At 43.1% G+C, this 23,164-nt stretch overlaps 1 protein-coding gene across 5 annotated transcripts; it reads right to left on the bottom strand.

Moving 5' to 3' along the window:
- Positions 1–387: 387 nt before the first annotated feature.
- pfkpa (phosphofructokinase, platelet a) lies at positions 388–22,954 on the bottom strand. 5 transcript variants are annotated; one of them, XM_062379507.1, is made up of 23 exons: positions 22,719–22,954; positions 19,570–19,643; positions 18,735–18,812; positions 18,373–18,562; positions 17,506–17,671; positions 17,111–17,155; positions 16,897–17,005; positions 15,340–15,435; positions 14,557–14,649; positions 13,885–14,010; positions 12,873–12,937; positions 12,504–12,573; positions 11,513–11,659; positions 10,253–10,323; positions 10,068–10,155; positions 9,086–9,238; positions 7,736–7,888; positions 6,711–6,875; positions 6,519–6,580; positions 6,043–6,154; positions 3,539–3,638; positions 2,287–2,392; positions 388–1,181 (listed from the first exon to the last, which is right to left on the bottom strand). In XM_062379507.1, the coding sequence occupies exons 1-23, from the start codon at positions 22,810–22,812 to the stop codon at positions 1,025–1,027; spliced, it is 2,520 nt and encodes an 839-aa protein (XP_062235491.1). In that variant the 5' UTR covers positions 22,813–22,954; the 3' UTR covers positions 388–1,024. The 5 variants fall into 5 exon arrangements, with proteins under 5 accessions (XP_062235491.1, XP_062235490.1, XP_062235488.1 ...); XM_062379506.1 differs by lacking the exons at positions 7,736–7,888; positions 15,340–15,435 and adding an exon at positions 16,580–16,675; XM_062379504.1 differs by lacking the exon at positions 7,736–7,888.
- Positions 22,955–23,164: the final 210 nt, after the last annotated feature.

The raw sequence follows: 23,164 nt of genomic DNA, 5'->3' as shown, positions 1-23,164 counted from the left end.
ACCAAAAATTTACTGAATTCTTTTTTGGCCCATCTTCCATTCCGTTTCATGGAAAACTACTGCACATGTACATCATGCACTCATACCTGACTGCTTCAGGTTTAGTGATGACAAAGAAAAAGATGGAAATGATCTTCCTTTTAGTATTTCACTCCCTCTAGCTCCTGATCAGTCCAGGGGCTCAGGCTCTGGATGAACGGAGCACTTTCCCTTATTGTTCTATCCATCTTCCCATAGTGATTCAAACAACAAAAAAAAATCTGTTAATACAAGTTGATGATATTGTCAGAGTATAGAAGAAGATGATCTTACGACGTAAATGAGATGTTCAGTGATTGAAGAGGTTGATAAATGAATCAAGAGAAATAAATCCAAGGACACGACTCAGCAGGTTACACTGTCTGGTTTTAATCTGTTGGAAACATTATTCTCTGACACATCTATCTTGTTGGTGCAGTTTGACAGACAGCTACTCAGTACAGCAGTGCCGACAGTTAATATATATATATCCATGATTACAAGCAAAATAATAACAATGTTAAAAAGATAAATATTAGTTTCTGTGTGAAGCGCAGCACGCCGTTCTCTAGACATGTAGCAGTAAGTGCACTGCGTCAGTCTGACTGAATATACAGAGGGTCACACTGGTTCTAGGCAGACACACCCACACACCCACATATTGGTTTGTACAGCAGATACAGTGTTGTTTCTGTCCTCATGAGACTGGAGACAGGGAAAGTGCAATTTGCTAACAACGCTGACACTAAACATCCAGTGCAACAAGGACACACAAGTGCACGGCAGGGCAGGTGTGTGTACGGCGTGCCCAAGCGTACACGTGTGTGTGTCGTCTAGAAGAAGCGCTGCAGAGCCTACAGAATGAAGGGAAATGACACACACAGGAATTGAACATGGTTGGTTGTGGTAACTGGAGCTCTTTTATGACACGCACACTGGCACCCACACACACACACAGCCTCACTCTTAGACACGTTGCAGACCCCCGGGCAGCACAGGGGGCCTTTCACATTGCTACTGAAGCGTCCGACTCTTTGGGACGGTTGCGTACAATGTGCTCCAGCTGACTACAGTCCGAGACGTCGTAGCTCGTCTTGTACTTGGCCAAGATCTTCATGAGGGGACGCAGCTTCAGCCACCACTGCTCCTTGGGGATCCTGTGGCTGTAGACAGATAAGGGAAACCTCATTACTGGGGTCCTAACTCCAACATTAACGTCTGATGAACACATGTGGAACAGATGTAATGTCTCTTCTGACTGCTGGGGGGCATTAAAGAGATCGGTTCAGAGTCCTGCTTGTGTCCATTTTTGGAAACCAACACCCCCCCTGCACATTTCTGTCTAAGTCAAATCCATATCCCCCCCCGACCTCGTTACCATATGACCTGTAACCCGACCTCTCCCTGTCATTAAACACACATGCTACATACACAGCCACCCACATCAAATGGTACCAGTGGGAATCCAGTGCAGGAGTAAGCATCATCATGTCATATTAGACCAGTGTTCAAATTGGCTTTTACAATTACTGCAGTAAATGAGGTCTCCAACAATGTTTTTCCATCAAATAATCTGCTATTTATTTTCTGAATAAATTAGAGTTAGAAAACAGTGAAAATTAGCACAGTTCAGAGCCGAGGAGCAGGACGCATTTAACAGGACTTGTTGATTGACTTGTGTTGACTGAAACTCTAATCACTTAGGCTCAAACATAAATAGGAATAATTTGCATGCTAATTTTCCCACAGTTGTCCGGGTTTTGGCTCCGCAGTCAAGATAACAATGTTAAAATGCCAATGTGTCTCCTTTATTAACCATTTTATCACTTTGATCACTCACTGCCTGAAGTTTCTTTACTGTATCATATGTTTGCTGCTGTCAAATCCCTGCTGATGTGTATTTAAAGATGGACGAAGCATCGCTGCTTCCTCCCACTATCCACCTAAGTAATTAAAACTTTAAATGTACTCTGATCCTTTTAGTTTGGTCGATGTCCCATTTACAAACATGGAGGAGGTGGTTTATGACCTATACCGCAGCCAGCCACCGGTCGGCGATCTACAAGTTTTTGGGTCAAATTTGGGAGCGGGCTTTTAATTTATATACAGTATATTCGACAAACAATAAAATAAAATTCATAAATTAGAGTTTTGTCACTAGCTTATGTTCAGGGGTTCGCTTTTGTTTCACTTTAAGATTCATGGACACTAAAGACACTCTAAAGTGTTCTCCACAGTGACTTTAAGTTCAGTGAGTGTGATACGTACACAAAGTCAGTGTCGCCCTTGAGTTGTACGACCGGCTGGAAGACCAGAGCCCTGCGACGCATCCCCAGCAGACAGCAGGTGTCCTCAGTGTTGGCGAACACTCGGCCTGCAGGAAGACACGGGAGCACTTAGTGGTGGAGGCAGGAGCAGGAACGGGTTTTAGATCCCCTCTTTGCCTCTCGCAAACATACAGGACACAGACTTAACATTTACAGTATATGGGGGGTGGGGGGGTTGTACAGCGTGAAGATGACTCGTTCCTCTAGCTAGCAGCTACCACGAAGACTGTGAGGATCTACAGGGGGACTACAGCTGGGAGGTGCAACTGATACAATGGAAAAGTTGAGAAAGTGATGATACCGGCCCTGTTCAGACAACATGGTAGTCACATCTGTCCTGAGAGATTGGATCTCAAGTTCTCTGATCTCACAGCTCTAGGTTCATCTGTTCACACTCAGTAATAAAACACAGTTGAGCTTCTAGATGGGTCCAGACGTGTGTGCGAGGGTTGACGCAAGCAAGAGTGAGCAGAGTCGGGGGGGTCTGAATGAGTCTTGTGCAGGGAAGTGAGGTCTGATCACAAGTAAACACTGGACGCACATGTGGAGGCGTATTATAATTCCAGTTGTGAACAAACAGACTTAGAGCTGAACACTTGTGGTTGGACCCCCTGCAAGCAAGTCTGAACAGGGCCACAAACGGTCACTACACATGAGCAACTAAAGCAACAAAAAGTAACACAGAAACACAGAAATGTGGGGCAGAGCAGGACAAAGATTGATTCTTCATCGTAGCTGCACCCCACATGTGCCTGGACAGGCCGTGTGCTTCCTTCAGGTGTGGCAGGGAGGCAGAGGGAATGACAGACAGGGACATGGAGCTAAACATGTAAGATGCAGATGGTCATGGAGCCAACATGGAAACAAAAACAAAGATTTACCTTCATCTTATGTCATCCATGTGTTTGGGATATAGACATAAAAAACAAAAGAGGAGTTTCGACTTTAATTGTCGTCTTTATACATAAACAGTGTGTAACTATTTATCAGATGTATCACATCATATATCCATCAGAAAAGTAGATTTCTCTTTAAACTGTTGGGTATAATGATCAATAATTAACAACACATCATAACAGACTGACTCCATGACAGATCCGTCTAAAGTTCTGCTTCACTGGGCACGTCTCTGTAGGGAGGAGGAGGGGTCAGCTACCACCACTCATTGTACTCCAGAGGAGAGTTAACTCTACCTTGTCTGAACGTCTCAACCAGCTTCTTGGTGATCCACTGCATCGCCTTGGCAGAGATCTTCGTCCCAAAGTTACGGTCGAACGGAGACGGGGCTCCTCCCTTCCAAAAGAAGAGAGAGACCAAACAGTGCAAAATGAAGACAACACTGAATATCTTATATTATTAAACTCTGCAATTGCACCCATTCTTCTGTGTCCTGCATCTGTGTTGATAAATAAATGCCAAACATTAAACTATGTACTAAATACTTGTGTTATTTCCTTTAACTTTTTTTAAATTTTTAAGTAAATATATTATCACTCCTGCTGTGTTTGTTTTTGCTCCTGATATCCCCAAATCTACATCCCTAAATCTTTATCTGTTCTTTTCTGTATCCCATTAATTTCTGCAGACACAACCTAATCCCCCCCGGGGCAAAGTGTTGTTTGTTTCCAAAAACAAAAAGCCGGAATAAAACAAAGCACACAGAGCTTTGTTTGTATGAAAGTCATTTTGTGTTAATTAAGTCTTTTAGATTGTTTCTCAGTCCTCTGATAAATTAGCCTGACGTTGTCAGACTCACAATTCTAGTCAGAATGTGAGTCTGAAACCGCTCCATTGGGCTGTGATTATGGGGCTTGTTTCAACTGACCAGGAAGTAAAATTCCTCTTCGCTCAATTGGATAGACCTACAACCAATCAGAGCAACGTAGTATGAGACGTATGCTAAGCAACGCATTATGAGTTATTTACTTCAGCGCAGCGCCAAGCCTTAAATAACGGCTGGCTCCCATCCACTCCCATGTTAAAACTTTGTGCCGGTCACACCGGAGGCTGAAGCACCGCGAGGCAGCCTTGGCGCAGCGCGGTGCTTCAGTCTCCGGAGTGACTGGCACAAAGCCGTGCAGCGATCTACTGGATCAACGGGTGATATTTTTAGCGCTGCCCGGCGGTTCAGTGTCGCTTCAGTGTCCGTTGTGAACAGCCAAGCGCCGGGGCGATAGGGATTAGCGCTGTGCTTTGGCGTCGCCTCCACGTTCTGTGTTCCTCTTTCAAAATGAATGCCATTGTCGATGTCTTCTAAAACAGACTCAATGGCAGCATCTACACATCTCAGCTCGCCAGCGGTAGGCATGTTTGTTGAAAACGAATTCAACCCAAGGGCACTTTGATGACGTGGTTGATTACGTTACCGTTGATCATCTGTCAATCATCGTATAAAGCCCGCCCTGACAATCTGATTGGCCCGGTCGGGGCATAATTTTTACCCAATGGAGCGACTCCAGACCGAACTGCCGGACCAAAAAATGTTGTGGGCGGGGCTAAGTTCGTCTGGCATCCAGACTACTGATAAATACTGTAACCACACACATTTTATATTCAGATATTCAGTTAAGTTTCCTTAGTCACAGAAAACATTGAATGCTTTCGTCAAATTTTTGTTGAGACCGAGAAAGAGTCTATTCTTAGTCAAACCGCAGCAGCATTGGCAAATCCACTACAGTCTAACATAATAAAAAACAACCTTAGTGTATAACACAATATAACACAACACTATCAGTAAGTGTTTATAATAGATTAATATCAGAGAGTGGTCACAAGGGAGCAATCCCTCTACCAGGACGGAGAGAAGTACTCTAGATGTTGTGTGTAACAAGCATATCTGTCCTAATGCTGTGAGATGCTACTGATTAATGTTCCACCACTGCCTTCAGTATTTCTCTGAATATTGCTTTAACATCGATGTAATGTTACATCTTAATGTAAGGTAACCTCACTTCCTGTGTGGTGCCTTCAGGTGTCTCCTCAGGTTACTGTTTTTCTTCCCAGCTGCCCATTGTCTCTCTTGCCAAAACTACAGCTTCACTTTTGCCTCATGTATATTTGAAGTGGGTCCAAATGTCAACCTGTCAAGTTCTTTTCCCCTCAATGTAGGTTATAACATTTTTACAGCCATAGTGTGTAAGCGCATGGGCAGGATCTAGTCTAGCAATGTTGTCAATGTGTTCATGTTGTGATGAAGAGAAAAGTGCAGCATGACAAATGTACGTTTCATTATTGAATTTAAAACGTTCAGTGTGTAAGATTTAAGTGGACGGGATATACGAGCAGAAACTGAACATAAAATAATCCTAGTGATGTTTTAACTAGTGTGTTTCATCTAAATTGTTCAAATTGTTGTTTTCTTTAGCCCAGAACGGACACTTTATATTCAAATACTACTATATTAACATTGGGAGCGGGTTTGCCATGTTTTTTACAGTGGCCCAGACTGGACAAACTAAACTCCTTTTGAGTTTTTATGACAACTGAGGGATACCACAAGTTCTCTGTCATGTTTGGAAGGGCAGGGTGAGGTGAGGGTTATTCAGCTCAACATGCAACCTCACCGCTAGATGTCACTAAATCCTACACAATAAAACGTTGATGCTATTCTAAATACAAATATGGAAAACTCTTTATTATGTGACGCTTAGTCTGGAAGATTAGTTTTGTGTACAGAATGGTAAATGTTGAAGCCTACCTGCTGCATGTGACCCAGCACATTCTTCCTGCAGTCAAACACTCCCTTCCCTTCTTCAGAGTACAGCTGGTAGATGAAGTCTGTGGTGTAGTTCTCATTACTGTTCTCATTCCTACAAACATAGAATACAACACAACTGTTTGCGTCTACAGGCACCCATTCAATAGCATCCTGGAGGTTCTCTACATAGTCATAATGTATGTACTTTATTACATCATCATCTGTTTCTGATGACATCAGTGTTGGATCTGATTATTATTGAATACAAGCTGCTCTGCTAGAAACACAACTTATTCAATGATGAGCAGCAGCTGTTTGTCTTGAAAAAGTTGCCGCTAATTACTGTGAATCACTCAAGGTTAGTCATTGTAAAATTCACATCATATCTGTCTATCTATTATCTATTAATTTGAGATTATTTATTTATATATTTCGAAAATAACCTATATTTATTTATCATGATATCATTGTCTTACCTGAGGACCAGTCCTCTTTGAATGCTCGTCTTCATTTTCTCTGTCAGATGCTCAACATTGGCCTGTGGGGAGAAACAGTACACGTGTGCAATGCTGACCAGTAGATGGCACTGCTTCAGTGTGATAATTCATGTGTGTGTGTGTGTGTGTGTGTGTGTGTGTCTGTGTGTGCTAGAGCAGAGAGTGAGTCACCTGCAGGTCTCTGATGTCAAACGGCTCCTCATAGATGTAGGCAGCGTCTGCTCCAGCAGCCAGACCTCCAACACTGGCCAGGTAGCCACAGTAGCCTCCCATGGTCTCAATGATGAACACGCGTCTCTTGGTCCCACTGGCCGACTGCTTGATGCGGTCACAAGTCTGATGCGTGCAAACAAGCTCACGATGTTAGTATATGTTAAGTTATCACTACAAGCTGATCATTGTTACGCTTTAGTGTAAATGTTCAAGCTACCTCCGGTTAAATGTCTGTCATGTTTAAGATAAGAAAAGTGTCAAGAAACTCATAACAAGCAGGCAAGATTGGCAGTCATAGTAAAGTTAGCGTAACACATTCCACATGGAAGAACAACGACAATACTTGTTTCAATGCAAACATGCGTATTCATCAATCGGCACAAAAGTCAACTCGCAACATTTCAACATATCAGGCAGATTCAGGCTAAAACACTGCTTTCACCAGTTAGAGACTGGGGTCCTGCATAAGGATGAGAGAGCACATCAAATGGTAAACTGGAGATTTACAGGTAAATTGAGAAACACTTAAACTCATGTGTAAAGAAGGAAACCATCATTTCTATTTAATCTGATTGGTTAAAACTATATTTTGATCGTCCAGTGCTAATAATCAGTTTAATATCAGGTGTCTGTTATGGCAGTAAAGTGTCCACGGTTTCAAATGTTACAGCAGAGTTTAAGGGGCACTCCAGCTACTTAATAGGTGGATGGATCTCAGCCTCATGTGTAAAATCAATGGAGTGCCCCCTGTTGAAAAGTACATATATTTAGTGTTTGGGTTATCCCTAAACTCAGGGCGTTGTTAGAAGTGTGGTTAGGACTAGCTATGAATTGGGATAAAGTTAGTTGGATGTTGTGGGACACTTTAATGCACTGCTAAAACAGTCTGTAGATTGTAAGCTCTTCACAGATACTTGACATCATGTGTCATTTTCATCCTCTTTGCATAAGCAATCATGAACGTGGCGTTTTGAATGCCTTACCTCCACGATGGCATTGAGGGCCGTGTCTGCCCCGATACTTAGATCTGTGCCCGGTACATTGTTACTTATGGTGGCAGGCAGCATACACATCGGGATGCATAACTCCTCATGGGTAGCGCGAGCCTCATACAGCTGCAGCAGACTCTCAAACGCCTGAAGCGGCAGTATAAGCAAACGCATTAGAGCCACTACTGAGAGAGAGAGGTGGGGGTGAGCCTCTCTCAGTTTGCTAGAGCGTATCCTGCCATTCCGGCTCTTTCCGTGTGATAGCAGCTATGGCTTCCCTTTGGCAGAGAGGACAGGAGGACAGAAATACAGAGATGAAAAATGGGAAGAAGAGAGAGGAGTACAAGGACAGCGATTGAGATACAGTAGAAGAGAGGGGAAGACCGACAGGAGAAGATGGAGGAAGATGAGGTATTTTTTGAGCCTTGGTGGCTCGATGCAGTGACAATGAACAGGGCAACCACGTGACGTCAGCCATATCTGCTGTGACAGTGTGTGATATGCAGGCAGGCAGGACAAGCACTGATCGAGTCAGCACATACAGGAAGAGGAGGAAATCGAGAAGACAGGTCGAGCCAAGATTCAAGCTCAGGGAGGATTTTCTGTTTAAATTCCCACTGGTTTTATTTAATTAAATTGAAGTTAGTTTGAATAAGGCTTAAAACAAAACAGCAAGAACAAAGCTGTTTTATTTTCATATTTAATATTATTCACAAATAGTCAAATCTGTGATGTTAATGAATCATCAGTCTAGGAGATTTAATGTACATGCTAGTCCATATTAGCAGTACTACAGGCTGTTAGTTTGTGTTATGTAGCTGTGCAGTATATGTAAGATAATAAGACGACGTCACACCTACATGCTCCACTCATCTTGAGGTTGATGATGTGGCAGGACACAAACACACAGTCAGGGAGAAGGGCAGGCAGAGCAAACATGGCGGCCATGACACATGTGCACCTCACAGCATGCCTCCATTTTGCAGCTCGCTTACTTACCTGACTGGGAAGGGAGCGGCGGCTTTACCTTTACCAGCCAAGCCTCACAGGACAAACATGTCTCTCTACACTGAATGTCTTGTGTTTTTAGAGAAACTTGTTTACCAGATGTAGCCGACAGATGCCATGTTCACAGGAAATTCTTCCAAGTGATCCAGAATGAATTGTAGAGGATTAAGAGGGCAGTTTCTGTACTTTTTTTAACACTGCCTGGTTGACTATGTGAATGTGTTGGTGGAAATCTGAGTTTGTCTGCTTCAGTGCATGTGTGAGTGTGTGCTTGCTTTATATGCATCTGTGTGCTGTAGGGATCAACTATTCTTGTTGCCAGACCCCATCACTTACAGTAGTGATGGCGTTCAGAGCCGTGTCAGCACCAATGCTGAGGTCTGAGCCCGGCACATTGTTGGAGACTGTGGCTGGGACCATGACCATGGGCACGCAGAACTCGTCATATTTCCCGCGCGCCGTTAACAATTCCAGCAGTGACAGGAAGGCCTGCAGGGCAGAGCCGAGGGCTTTAGTGTGTGTGTGGGGGTGGAACCTCAGAAGGTAGGGTTTAGTTTGTGAGGTGCTACTTGCAGGCACAAGGAAGGAAGGAAGGGGAGAGACAAGAGTGGAGCGTGCCAAGGGGAGGAGCCATGTCTATCACAACGGACAGCAGCGAAACAGACAGGTACAACTCCACACATACACACACACACAAACGAACGTACACACTCTCAGAAATATACGCACACATCCGTACATACACACACATCTGTACATACAGATGAAAGTAATTTACTTGCATACATCACAGGAATATTAAAGCTGGTGGGCGTCTAAATGGGAGAGCGTGAAATGACTGGAAAAAAAATCCGCTGATCTGTTTCCAAATACAATTGAATGATAATAATATTAATATTTACAGTTTAATTACAATATAGGGTGACTTTTTATTCAAATAATGCATAAGCCTAAAGTTCAGGATCATATTTTCTCTCCACACTTATATTTAAAGCACTGAAAATTAATACTGAACCAGCTAATGCAGCTACTCTCATTAGCTCTACTGAAGCATAGCTACACATATAACTATGTATTGAGCCGTATGGGGATGAGCTGACATTAAATGGGACAACACTGATATGACAGGATCAACACTGTTAACATCAAAATACGTACATGTAATTACAATAAATATAAAAAAATTAGCATTGATCTATCTTCTAACAGTTTATATCTTATTTGAACTAGTGACATTAATTCAAAACTCAGGAGCTAATAAGCTTATGGATAAAAAATGTAAGAGAATGTTACTTCATCATAAAAATTTGAAACGTACCTCGAATCCACCAATTATGAGCAATGCATTAATGTTGTTCTTTCTCATCTGCTCAGCAATTTTGTCAATATGCTTTGCAGGGAGAGTTCTGAAGACAGAAACAACAAGAGAAGCAACAAGATTATTATTTATTACTTAATAATTTTGTATTTAATGATCAGATCTATGCACGGCTGAAACGTTACCTTTTGGTTCCCAGTAGAGATCCACCCTGTCCCGTCCATCCTCCAACATCAGCCCATTTAATCTCCCTGATCTGTGGGGAACAAAACACCAATGTGGATTCTTACATGTCATGTTGGGCCTAATAACATAATTCTATAACATTTTAAATCCTTTATTTACTCTCACTATGTCTGAGTGTTGCTGAAACCTGAAGTTAAAGGAAACAAAATCTATTAGCAATAAAACTCATGAATACTACAACAAGGGTTGTTTCTATGTTCCTGTTGGTCCATTTCTCACAAACATCTGTACCCAAAGTTTTGTGTGAGCTACAGTTCTGTATTTACTAGAACGTTGCACTGGGGTCTGAGTGCAGAGATTGTGCGGACGTGAGTTCATTTTCTGGACACTCTCTCACGTATGAAATAGAGGGAGTGGAGCAGTGATATCACAGAGGTGGGCAGCAGAGAGTTCCAAAGCACTGAAGTATAGAAATGCATTACTCTCACTGATCTAATCTCCTAAGGGGTTAGTTCAGCTCTGTCTGATTTCAGCTGGCATGGACACACACAGGGTGTTGAACTAACCAGTGATACAGGAAACATTTTAATGAAGATAAAAGGTCAGATTGCTTTATTAACTACTGCTCTTTGAATGACACATATATGGGATGAGGGGATTTAGGATTTCTCACTGGGAGAGTGTCACAAAAGGATACAAGAGGAGTAGAAAACCAGTTTTGCCAGATAAAGAGCAGCAAAATAGTCTCAGGTGACAGCCCACATTAAAGCTTTACAAAATACACTTCCCTTAACACACACCTACTACTGTCTGCTTTTACCCTTTTGTTCAAAACAAAACACTCCCTCATTATGTCAGTGTTAGAAAAGGAGGGGGGGGGTCGTCCCACTTAATCATTCCAAAAGCGTTTTAATCATAACACTCTGCTGCCCTCTGTCTATTCACTGTAGTACTGCATGAGCTTCGGCTGAGAAGGGACTATATGTGGGAAATTGGTTTACATCAATCTGGGGAGATTATCCTCTTCGTTTCCCTCATTATCTCATTCAGGGAGCCAGCAGTTTGTGTGATGCCTGCCTCTCATCAAGCTAAGCCAATTCTCCTATTATTATCTATTGATTAAAGTGTGACAGTAATACACATTATATTTATGCTGTAATAGTTACATTTTGATTATTAACGGATATGCGACTACCCTGGGAGATTCTAATAGCAATAGTAGAGTGTACGTGCCAGTAAATCAGTGGTGGAGTACCCACCTGTCCCTTAGATAATCCTTCGAACCCATCGCTGACGGCGAACATCTTGTGCCCCTCAGAGATGCCGACCCTGACAGCGGAACGCACTGCAGCATTCATGCCCGCCGCAGGGGCACCAACATTCAGCACTGCCACATTGAAGTTGCTCTGGAACATGTGAAAGGTGATGTAGATAGTTTTATCTCTGCGAGTCATAGAATATATATTTCAGATTTTGTTATTCACGCTCTGCAGAGTGAATCAATAGACGAATCCTGGTCTGCACTCGGCTACACGCTGCGCCTGCTGTGGTCATTATCGCAGATGCAGCGGGAGCCAACCCCTGAGGCGAGCTCTACAGCATGGAGTCTGCCACGCTGCCTCCACACCTCACTGATCCTCAGTGTGAGCTGCCTCCTCCAGAGACACAGCAGCCGGCTAAAGCGGCTCCCGACAGGGTTGAACAAGTCATCCCTCACCGGGGGGGGGGGGGGTCGGGGACCAGGTGTCATCTGATATCACTGAGGCAACCTGGGCCCCATACGCAGAGACCAGTGACTACAGTTATAGTCTTCACAGCAAATACACTCTGGATATTAACAGACTAATAACAAGTCATCTTATTTTTTTCTATTGAGTAGCAGGAAATAACTGATTCTGTCTGGCGGATGCTAGCATAACAAGCATGCTGTAGTTAACCTCTTTGCAGAAGTCTTCTTTTGACAAAGAGATCTGAAAATAGCAGTAGCACAGAACATCATGGCAGCAGTAGTAGAGTCATTATTTGAAGGTAGATATTAGGGACAGAGCGATCAAATATTTAACGTCTCAGTGTCTCAGGGAGGCTGATTCAACCCTCAACAACAAGCACAACAACCTGCACTCCAGGCACGGCGGAGGCTCCTGGTGTGTCTGGGACATTTGACAGAAACGGTAGTTTCACCTTTGTCAGCTCCTAGCACACACATAAACACACAGTTTGTAAATGTCACTGTGGCAAGAGGTGACTTACAATTGGCAGTTCAGTTTCTGGTTTACGATGAGCCAGCAGTTTGTACGTCTTCAAGTTGTTTTCAAAACTCCTGCAATAAAACACAGGACATTAGGTATGTTCACACAAATGCAAGGATTAGTTTCCATCGTCAGGATTCATGATAGCAAACAAATAGCAATGATTTTTGAATCGTCTGCATCCCTAATAGTGAATTTTATGCTGATTGTTGACTGTATCCAGAGTAAAAACAAGTCTGGTGGTGTTTCTAAAATAGCACCTGTCTGCAGCTTAATGTCTACAGGGAGCAACATCAAACTGATGTCTTGATCTTGAGTGAAGTGATGGCTTAGGGATATCGGATTGGTCGCAGCAGGATGACAGTCATACCTGCCCCGAAGCTTGACAGCCTCCTCAAACCGCTTCTCGTCCATGGCCTTCTGGACCTCCTGAGTCTGAGGGAAAACAATGTATTCAGTTTGAAATCAGTATTAAGTCATTCATATCCTGTTCTGCCCTGTTTTATTTATATCTGTGAAATAAGTGATATTAAGGTGATTATTACAAGCATAACAAGTTTTGCATGTAAGACTAAATATCTTTGTAGTGTGCAAATAAAAGTAGCATGTAACCTTGTTTTGACCGATGATAAAACTGACTGCTATCTGCCCTTTAGAGCCGGAGGAGCCATGTGCGTTTCAAGCCCGAGTTTGTCAGCTTTGTTAGTTTTTAATAAATTAACCCTAATTTTGTGAAATGGCAATGATTAACAATGAAAGCCAGATGTTTAAGCTATCTTTTTTTCCATGTCTCTATCTGCTTCATAGGCTGAGAAATATTTCTTTTGTAAAAGTTGTCAATTCTGTTAGCTCTACAGAGCCCCCTGAGGTTGTTTTTAAACAACGCGTAGGTTTTAGATTTTGTTTTTATTCTGCGCTTAGTTCTAAATGGGTTTATTCTAAAAACAAAAGAAAACTGAGGACACATTTTCTTCCGAGTGCGGTCGCAGTCCAATCAAGTCGAGCGAGTATACCAAGAGAGATCCCTTTGTGCGTTTCTGTGCTGATGGGCTGCTATTACATCATCACCATCATCATCATGCGGGCATTCATTGTCAATCTTGCCAAATGCTTTGGGTAATCATTAACCAGACCCACCAGCCTGTCCAGTCTCCAACAATTCAACTCTCTTGTGAACATTAGTTGGTACTCCAGACCCAATGGGCTGTGCTGTTTGTAATCATTACTTAAGCTCCTCCAACCTCATGTCCCCATTGACTCTGCCTCTCTGAGTTGTTCCTGAGTGCTTGCGTTGATATTTAAATGTGTATGTTTGTGCGTGTGCGTGTGCGTGTGTGTGTGTGTTTCTGTCTGCCCTGTCTCCAGCCCAGTCCATTACTTACCATCTGCACACACTCCATCAGAGGCAGACGCACCGATTGGTTCCCGCACAGAGACACCACACAGGCTGGCGTGTTGGCTGTGGTCTCTAGCAGGGCAAAAACAGCCTCCACACCCATACGACTGGCCTGTGTGAGCAAACAGACACACAATTAAATAAAAAATGCATTATCCTAATTTATCTCCCTTATATGCATAACCACTTGTCAAGTTTTAATTTCTGGAGAAAAAAATCATTTTGAGCTTCAGTTTTGAGCTCGATGACAACCCGAAGGGATGAGCTGCTCACTGCCTGTGATGCAGTGCTGCACATGCTGAGCCATAAATCTGTTAATGTACTTAACCTAAAACCTGGAGCCATTTCTCTTCAGACACACAGGATTAGGCAGGAAATGCTCTGGACAGCTGAACCTTTCCCAACAAACACCTCAAATGAAGAGCTCACAAATAATGTCTGCATTAGCTTTAATGTTAACCATATAGAGCTTCTCCTATAAGTGCTACAGAGAACAAAATGAACATTGTAGGCAAAGTGAGCCGGATATTAGAGAAGCTGCAACCAGCATATGTTCTTTAAATTACTCACTGAAAAGTTATTCATCGATTATCAGAATAGTTGCATATTAGCTTTCTCTACCATTAAATTACACCTTGAATTGAAGAAGTGTACGTACCAGGATTCGGTCAAAAGCAGAGGGGGTCCCTCCTCTCTGCACGTGCCCCAGAATTGTCACCCGCGTGTCGAAGCCCAAACATTTGACGACAAGCTGGGAGGTTGAAACATACAGGTCTTAGCAGTGATCATGGAAACTTGTGATATTATTCCTTTCATTCTACCGCACCCTTAGTGTGAAATGATACTATTGCATCTCAAGCATATTTATAAAAAAGCTCAACAAATGTTCATGCAAAACTCCATAAACACATCACACACTGAAACACCAACATCACAGAAAAGCTGAAGAAAAGGGGAAGCACAGGCAAGCCATTCTAATTTTTCAGTCATGTTAATAGGGGGCTGTCAGCTTGTGCTGCATATTACACAGGGTCCCAGGCAGGAAGTGCTTAATTTAAAAGAAATACTCAGTAACTGAAAGATGAAAACAAAATACTTTACCAATGGAGGACAGTTAGTGGAAGGTAGTAAAATACAGTGAAAACCCCTGTGAGCAGATTTACAGGAAACGTGTGTGAAAAAGTATTATACAAACTATGTGTGAAGCTTTTATAAATACATGACATTTGAGTATACAAATGTTTGGGGGTGAGATTAAGTGAGGGGGTCCACTCAGGGTCTGACAGCGGGAGCAGTAGTATAGTGAAAGCCGTCTTACCAAACTAGTGTGTCGGACAGAGCATTCCAGAAACAACAGCAACAGAGTCAAAGCCACACCAGGGCAGCAGTACAGTGGTAGAGGTCATACAGGAGGCAGTCTGGCCATATGCTCCGTACTTACATCCTTAATATAGTCTGTGGTAATGAGCTTGTTGCTATGATCAATCGCCCCTTCGGCTACAATTATGATATTCAGCCTTTTCATCCCTGCTCGGTTCTATAAGGAGTTGGGGGAGGGGATTGGTGGAGAAACAACATGACAGAAAAATTGAGACTGTGGCTGTGACGCAGGCGTTCAGAAGCACAGGAGGGCCCTGAAGATGCCGACAGCCCCGGGAGCTGCGAACAGATACCTCTCAGGATAAAAGCTGCCATGTCAGCGCAGCTTGTGTCTGCACTTTGTAATCAGCAGTGTTCAGCAGACCTTATTTCCTGTCATCACTGTCTTGTAATAGGCCTCGCTTACAGCATTTTAAGCCGAGTTCACACTACACAATTTTCAAAGCTGTCTGATCGCTGTGCAGCTCACACTACACGACTGACTGGTGGGGGGGTAACACACTCACAATATTAGTAAGAAACCCCCGACAGGTCTCTACATTGAAGGTTTGATGTGTAGAATTTAGTGACATCTAGTTGTGAAGTTGCATATTGCAGCTGAATACCCCTCACCTCACCCTCCCCTTCCAAACCTGTGGTAGCCTCCAGTTGTCATAACAACTCAAAAAGGTGTTTAGTTTGTCCAGTCTGGGCTACTGTAAAAAACATGGCTGCCTCCTTAGAAAGGCCCAACTCCAGATGTAAATATAAAGTATTAAAAAATAAAGGTTCAATTCGAGGGAAAAAAATTTACAATTCGTAAAATTTAGATAAAACATCAGTGAAAACACATCACTATGATCTTTTATATTACATTTCTGCCAATAGATCCCTTTGACCTAATTCTTACTGAACCTTTTTAGAGATATGTGCCATGTAAAGATTCAGGGGGCACCTCACCACAACATCTACCTTGAATCAGTATTGCACTCTGATTGACTAGAGTTGTCCCCGACTACATTTCTAGCAGTTTGGAGATCTAATCACTTCTTTGACGCGTTCCAACATAGCGGCTGCCTATCGAGTTCAAATAGGGGACTGTTGTCACCCACATGAAAACTCTTCTGTGAATGTCAAATCGGGCTGAAAATCGTGTAGTGTAAACAAGGCTTTACCTGAGGGAAGATTTGTTTTTTCCACTCACAACATCCTGTTAAAATAAAACTATTAAAGAATGTTTTGGGCTGTTTAGGTCGAGCTGTTTTCCATCAGTCGGGTCTCCATGCTTCTGGCTTCCCCTTTCTTTACATTAAGGTACTCACTTCCTTGACATAACTAGAGGTTATAGGCTTCCCGTGTCTGTCTTGGGATCCCTCTGCAACTATTATTATGTTCAGCCTTGTGCCTCTGGAACGGGTCTGAATCATAGATTGTATTTACAACCCAGAAAAAAATAACACAGTAAGACACCAGACAACTGAGACTTAACACTTTCCTCCACATTAGTCTTCTCTGATCTGGATTTACTCCTTGGAGATAAACAGAACACTTGAAAGTTAAACAATTAACATCCATCGTGGAGGCTGATACAATGTGGTTCACTGGGTTTACTGTGGGGAGATCAGTGAGATGGTGTTACCGCAGACAGTTTCTGACACATCTTGTCCTCCCAGCCGTCCTCTGGGGGCATCTCTGGGATCAACACCCAGTCTGCCCCACAAGCGAGGGCGCTCACCAAGGCCAGGTAGCTGCGATAAAAAAGAACACAGACAGAACAGTGTGTGTATAAACAGAGGTGATAAGAGAATTATAGTTTTTATATAAAGTTCATATAAAATGAAATCCACTCTTACCCACAGTGTCTGCCCATGACCTCCAACACAAATGTCCTCTGGTGACTGAAAGATAAGAGCAGAAAATATCACTTATATCACTGTTTTTGGTTACGGAGGAATGTAACGAAAGGGCAGATGTGCTCAGGAACAGGCATTTGACTGATGACGGCAAATGGAGAAGAATCCAGCCTATATGTGGTGAAATATTCCACTAATACTTTTCTATTACCGTACATGGCCACATGGGCTCAAATTGGATTATGAGTGGTGAGCAGCTAAATATGTTGCACAGATGTCCATGTTTATTCTGAAATTTTCCCAACGACAGGCTCTGACACAGTCATGAACTTTGCACTGTTGCTGATGGCCTCCCCACATTTAAGGATACACCTGCTCTGCCTCCACCACCTTACCTCTGTGCGGTTGTCATGATGGCGTCCACCACCTCTATGATTCTGTGCAAAGCCGAGTCTGTGCCGATTGTCATGTCAGTGCCGCAGAAGTCGTTATCGATGGAGCCGACCATCCCCACGATGTGGAGGGCGGAGTACTTCTGAACAGCTTCGTCCTCGATCAGACCTAAAAGGATCGCAGGTTAGTTTACAGTTGTTCAGACAGGTTACTCTCACAGCTTGTTGACATCATAGTAAAGGATGAGTAGGAACGGTAACTGATGAGATCAGGAAAAAACCTTAACACGGATTTGTTTTGAAAGAAACATCAATGATTTATATCATAAACCTCTTCCAAATATTTGACTGGATGTTATTTTTTACTTTTAGGAACTAAAGGTGGTAAAACCTTGAAATTCTTTTGTCACAGATAAACATAAAAATTCTAACTGTCACATATCTCCTGAGTAAACAGAAGGTTATATTAAGCAACTCCACTATAACTTACAATAATTATCTTTTATAAACAAAATATAGAATATAAATGGGAAGTATCTACTATTAAGAAGGAGTTAGGGTTGTTGGAACATTTTCAGAAGTCGTATATAATTTGAATATTAAAAATGTTTTTCTATTGATTTTATAAATGTGTTTGGTCTGCAGTTCTACCTCAGCCTTGCTGGTTTACGTCAAAGTGATTATTAACGGATCATTTCCACTTTGAATATAATAAGGCAATATATTCACATGGGATTAAAGAGGAAGATTGACAGCCCTACAAACAGTTTGTGCCTTTAGTCTCTTTATATAAAGTATTAATACTGTCAGGTTTTGTATTGTCAGGTAGGAAACTAGCATCAAGGAGGGGCCTTCATCTTTCCTCTGTACCTTGGCCAACCAGCTCCAACAGCAGTCCACTCCATTCCTCCCTAAAGAGGTTGGCTCCGGTCAAACTGCCATCTCCACCGATCACACAGAGGTTGGTGATGCCGTACTGCACCAGGTTGTGAGCGGCCTTCAGCCGTCCCTCATGAGTGCGAAACTCTTTGCAGCGGGCGCTGCCAATAACTGTCCCACCCTTGGGGCAGACAAGTGGGAACAATGATAACCTTTCCACCCACAAAAATAGCCTCCTGTTTTAGGGACATGACCAGCATGTTCCTCTTAAACAGAAGAGGGAGCAACTGTTTCTGTGGCCCCGGCTGTAACTGCATTAGATGTGTGGAATGCTGTCCATGATAATTACTCACCACTTGTAGCATGCTGGAAACACTTTCCCATGTGGCTTCCTTTATGTGCTCCCCACCGTCCACCATACCCTGATATCCCTGATTCAGGAGAAAAAACAGGATAAGCTTCCTGGTGCTTAAACAAATCAAACACTTGAGACGACCTTGAGGCAAACAGCTGGAGTCGTGTGCAGTGTGCACTCTAAACCACAGCACAAGTATTTTGAGTGCATGCAAGATCAAACAGTACAAACAGTATGGTTCATTTGGAAACTCAATAAATACATGTGGATGACTAATGTTTGGCCCATCCTCGATGTCCTGAATCGTGCAGGAGAACACCCAGAGTACTGTGGTGCCCGAGTGGGAGGGGGCGTTTCACACAAGGCCTCATGTCATGTTATGTAACAACACAGTGAGCGAGCAGAACCACCACATTCACAGATGTGCTGGGATCACAGGATGCGCAAGCACCAAAGCTCCTCTAACATCTGCTACATCCCTGCATATCATGCATATAGACTGAGAAACTTCTGTTTATCACGTGCAACGAAAGGGACAAGATGAGAGTCATGAGATGTAGTCATTTAAAATACATCTTTGACTTTCATCTAGCACCTTTCGTACACGTTTGTACTTCACGATTGAGTGATGAGCAAAAACTAAGAAACACTTAAAAGGCTGACAATGAAATATAGAATACATTTTAAAATCTAACAATAAAAAAAATTATTGTGCAATAAAATGGGATACAAACACAAAATTAAATAATAATATAAACAGTGAGAAGGTCGTGAGGTAGAGTTTTGCAGCACCAAGTGGCATTAATAATTATCATCTAAAAATATGGGCTCACCTCATGAATGAAATAAACTTTTGCACCCACGTATAACCCCATTCGAACGACAGCACGAACAGCAGCATTCATCCCTGAAAGACAGAGAATTAAATGTCAAAATCTGAACCATAAAAAAACAAGCACAGTGCTGTGATGAGCAGGGTAGGCAGCAGAGCTGTAGGGAGAGAAACAACCACATGGCTTTCAGCTATAGCAGATACAATCTTGATTTAGATGGCTGTTAGAGTTTATTTCACCTCTGTCGCGGAGTCTGTCACTGCAGCTGTAAAACTTTATCTCCCTCTCCTCAAGTATTTAGGTGTCTTGAATGTGTTAGTGTGTGTAGAAGCAAGGGCTGAGTTTGTGTTTATTCTGTGGCTGGGACCATTTTATTTCTCACACAGCAGCACATAGCCATTTTTGGTCAAATGTATTTCCTGCTGCTTTGACCTCTCATTTAATCTGTGGTTAGTGCCAGTGAACCCAGCAACCACTGAGACGCAGCTCCGTGACTTGAATGTCAATGGTAGGTTAGCTTAAACACTGACATAGAGAGAGAATAGTAGATAAGGCTTTACCCACAACAGGCAGGCTAGAACTTGGCTGAGTGAAGGCGAAATAAACAACCGAAGAAAGGACGGTTTCTTTTCTCTTTAGCTCATAATGCAGCCAAGTATTGCTGTTACCAAGCAACATGCTTCAAGACCATCGGGGCAGTGGGAAAGACGTTATTAAAGAATTACACAGTGAAAATCTCAGAGGTAGATTATACAGGAAGGTAAAATAAACGTGGTCTTTACATGTGAAGTTACAGAACCAGCTATTCACCAAACTGCCAAGTGCAACAGCACGTGACATATTGCCTTGTTACATAACTGCATTCAACTGAACAGCAAATTCAGCAAAGAGAGAGGAAACTGGATCTGAATGGGAGAAGAGAAACCAAAATTTAAACATCATACAAGAGGTTGAAAGTCTTTATCGAAGCAGACAACCACAAAGTTTGTCCGTCTCATTCTGCATGACTGACACGTTCTCCTGCCTGAGTGAGTGGAAGGACTAAAGCCAAGGCTACACAATACCCTGTGACACTGGCGTTCAGCTCCTGTCATGCATGCCACCACCTCATTGGTCTCCTGTGGGGCCAACTCTATGGGCTCTTTCTTTTCGTCTATGTTCCTGCATATTGTAATGGAACTTTCCTGGCAGCAGCTGATGTCTTTTGCAGAAGAGTTTATGTGGACTTCATCAAGGTGAACAGAAGGTGGAACAATATAGAAACATCAGAGTAACATGAGCAATTGTCACCCCAATGTCTGAAGATGTCTCACACAGCATCCCAGTATATCTTCCTCTACTTGCGTCACAAAAGAGTTGAAGTTTGGTGCCTCTCTGTCTCGGGCATCTGAACGAGATACGGAAGTCTATAGACACCACAAAGTACTGCTATTTGGCCCCATTATCTATAACCTCACCTTGGGTCTTGCTGGGAGAGAAGGGAGTATGTGTACAATGATGTAGGCACTATTCTCTTAATGGTATTGTGTATATGCAATGTGTGAGGATGGTCAAACATTCCTCAACACATATGTCTGCTAACAATGAATCCTCAACCTAAAACCTTCTACCAGAGATGGATTAAATTCTTCTGAGCCAAAGGAAAGCTATGACTTCCGTTCACATGGAGAAAACACCAAGAGGTGCAAAATGTAAACATCAATGGGGTTTATTTAAAGGAAGACATTTTGACATGTCACAGTTGGATTTAACAGTTTAAATGCGAATAACAATGTGTGTCCAAATTGAACTGACTCCTTGTAACTCTGCCTCGACTTCAATGGATAGTGGAAAAGAACAGATCTATTATTGATGTGATCAGTTGTACTGCTGCTTTTCTAACATCGAGGCTGAATAGCTCTTTAAGCACATAATCTCTACAACAGATTCTACATGTGAGTAAACAGAATCTGTGGGCGAGGGATAAGTGTGCATGTGCAGATACTGTTGATAAAGACAAACCAAAACATAAACAAACATAAAAGAAAACTGTAAACTGTGTACGTCGAAGTAAAGACTGGGCCTGGATAACCGCTGTCTACACTGGAAGCCCCAACATATTAGCTGTTGTCCCCAGCTAATTTATCGTCAGGTGATGGCCAATGGGCTTTTAAGTGCTTTATGCTGCATTGTTACAGCAGCAATAGTGAGAAAGACAATAATAATAACAACAATAAAATATGGCTAAAAATGTGAGTACTAGTATAAAAGTAGGAGGATAATAATGAAAAGTAATAACAAAAAATACTATTGAGGGATCTGTCTGAATTGGCGTGGTGCTGTGTGATGAGGACTGTTTTAACCAGAACCACCACTTTATGCTTTGCTATGAGTTTCTCTGTGCCTGAATGAACTGTGGCACATTGAAAACACACGATCCCCACTTCTGGATTTTCACATAGAACACTGACCAGCTCCCGTGATCACAATCAATAGCACAGCTCGGGTTTCACAGATATGATACGACTGCATAGGTTTCATACCGGCATAACTGCCTTCTATGGAGATTACCCCTCATAAGATTATAACGCGCTTCATGTGGCGTTAGTAGGCGTGTAGCTGTCACCACATGACCACGGTTTCCTGCCCGGGCACGTTGTATGCGGATCATCACGTACACAGGATGCAGGCATCCCACCACTAGACCCTTGTGTTGTTACCCCGACCTCAGGCCCCGTCATCCCCCTGGATCTGACCGTCACTATCCCACAATGCAAGTTAATAAAGTCCCGGACAGGGACTTTATTAAATGACAACTAGTGCTCGTCCACCGTGGTGCAGTGATAAATACTAGCATGTGACAGCTCGGCTCGGCTCGACCTTGGCAGACCTCTGAGCTGCTGTCACGCTGCGCAGCGACAAAAAAAAAAAGAAGCCCCAAACTCAGTGACAGGGGGGGATGCTGTTAGCTAGCAGGAGCTAGCATGCTAACCCGCGGGTTTCCTGGGTGAATGGTGCATGGAAGCATTACCGAGCTCCCCCCTCTCTGCTCTGGGTGTTATTAGAGACCGCGGACAGGCCCGGGAACCAGCCGTGTGTGTCTCCCCCTCCTGCGGGCCTGTCCGCGCTCATGACCCCGCTCCTGTGGAAGTGTGTCCGGACACTTTTACCTTGAGCATCTCCTCCGCTCGTCAGCACCGCAATGGATTTGCCCGCTCCCGACAGGTTCTCGAAGAAGATCTTCTTGGTGTCCGGCTGCGCCATTTTCACGGTCAGCGTCCCAGTTCCTCTTAATTAAAATGACACAAAAGACCGACAACAGTATAAACGTGTGCTTTAGTGATGAAGGACACCGGTCGTCCGCCCCCTCTTCCTCTGTTCGCTCCCTCTTCCTCTCTGTTCCGCATCTACGCGTCTATTTGCACGCAGAGACTGTGCAGAGCGGGACTGACGTTGTAACAGACCAATGGGAGCTCGGCTTAAGTGGCCTGGCTTTTATTTTGAACCAATGGGGTGATAAGAAGAGGATTTGTGGGCGGGACGTCATCCCCGGTATCAGATGAAGTTGAAGGGTATAAACCAGGATCCAAAACAAAGTTGATCTGAAAAGAGCTCT

The sequence above is a fragment of the Platichthys flesus genome, chromosome 21, assembly GCF_949316205.1.
Source record: "Platichthys flesus chromosome 21, fPlaFle2.1, whole genome shotgun sequence".
Classification (NCBI taxonomy): Eukaryota; Metazoa; Chordata; class Actinopteri; order Pleuronectiformes; family Pleuronectidae; genus Platichthys; species Platichthys flesus.
Note: the sequence above shows the minus strand (reverse complement) of the source record. Positions and strands in the feature narration are given on the sequence as shown.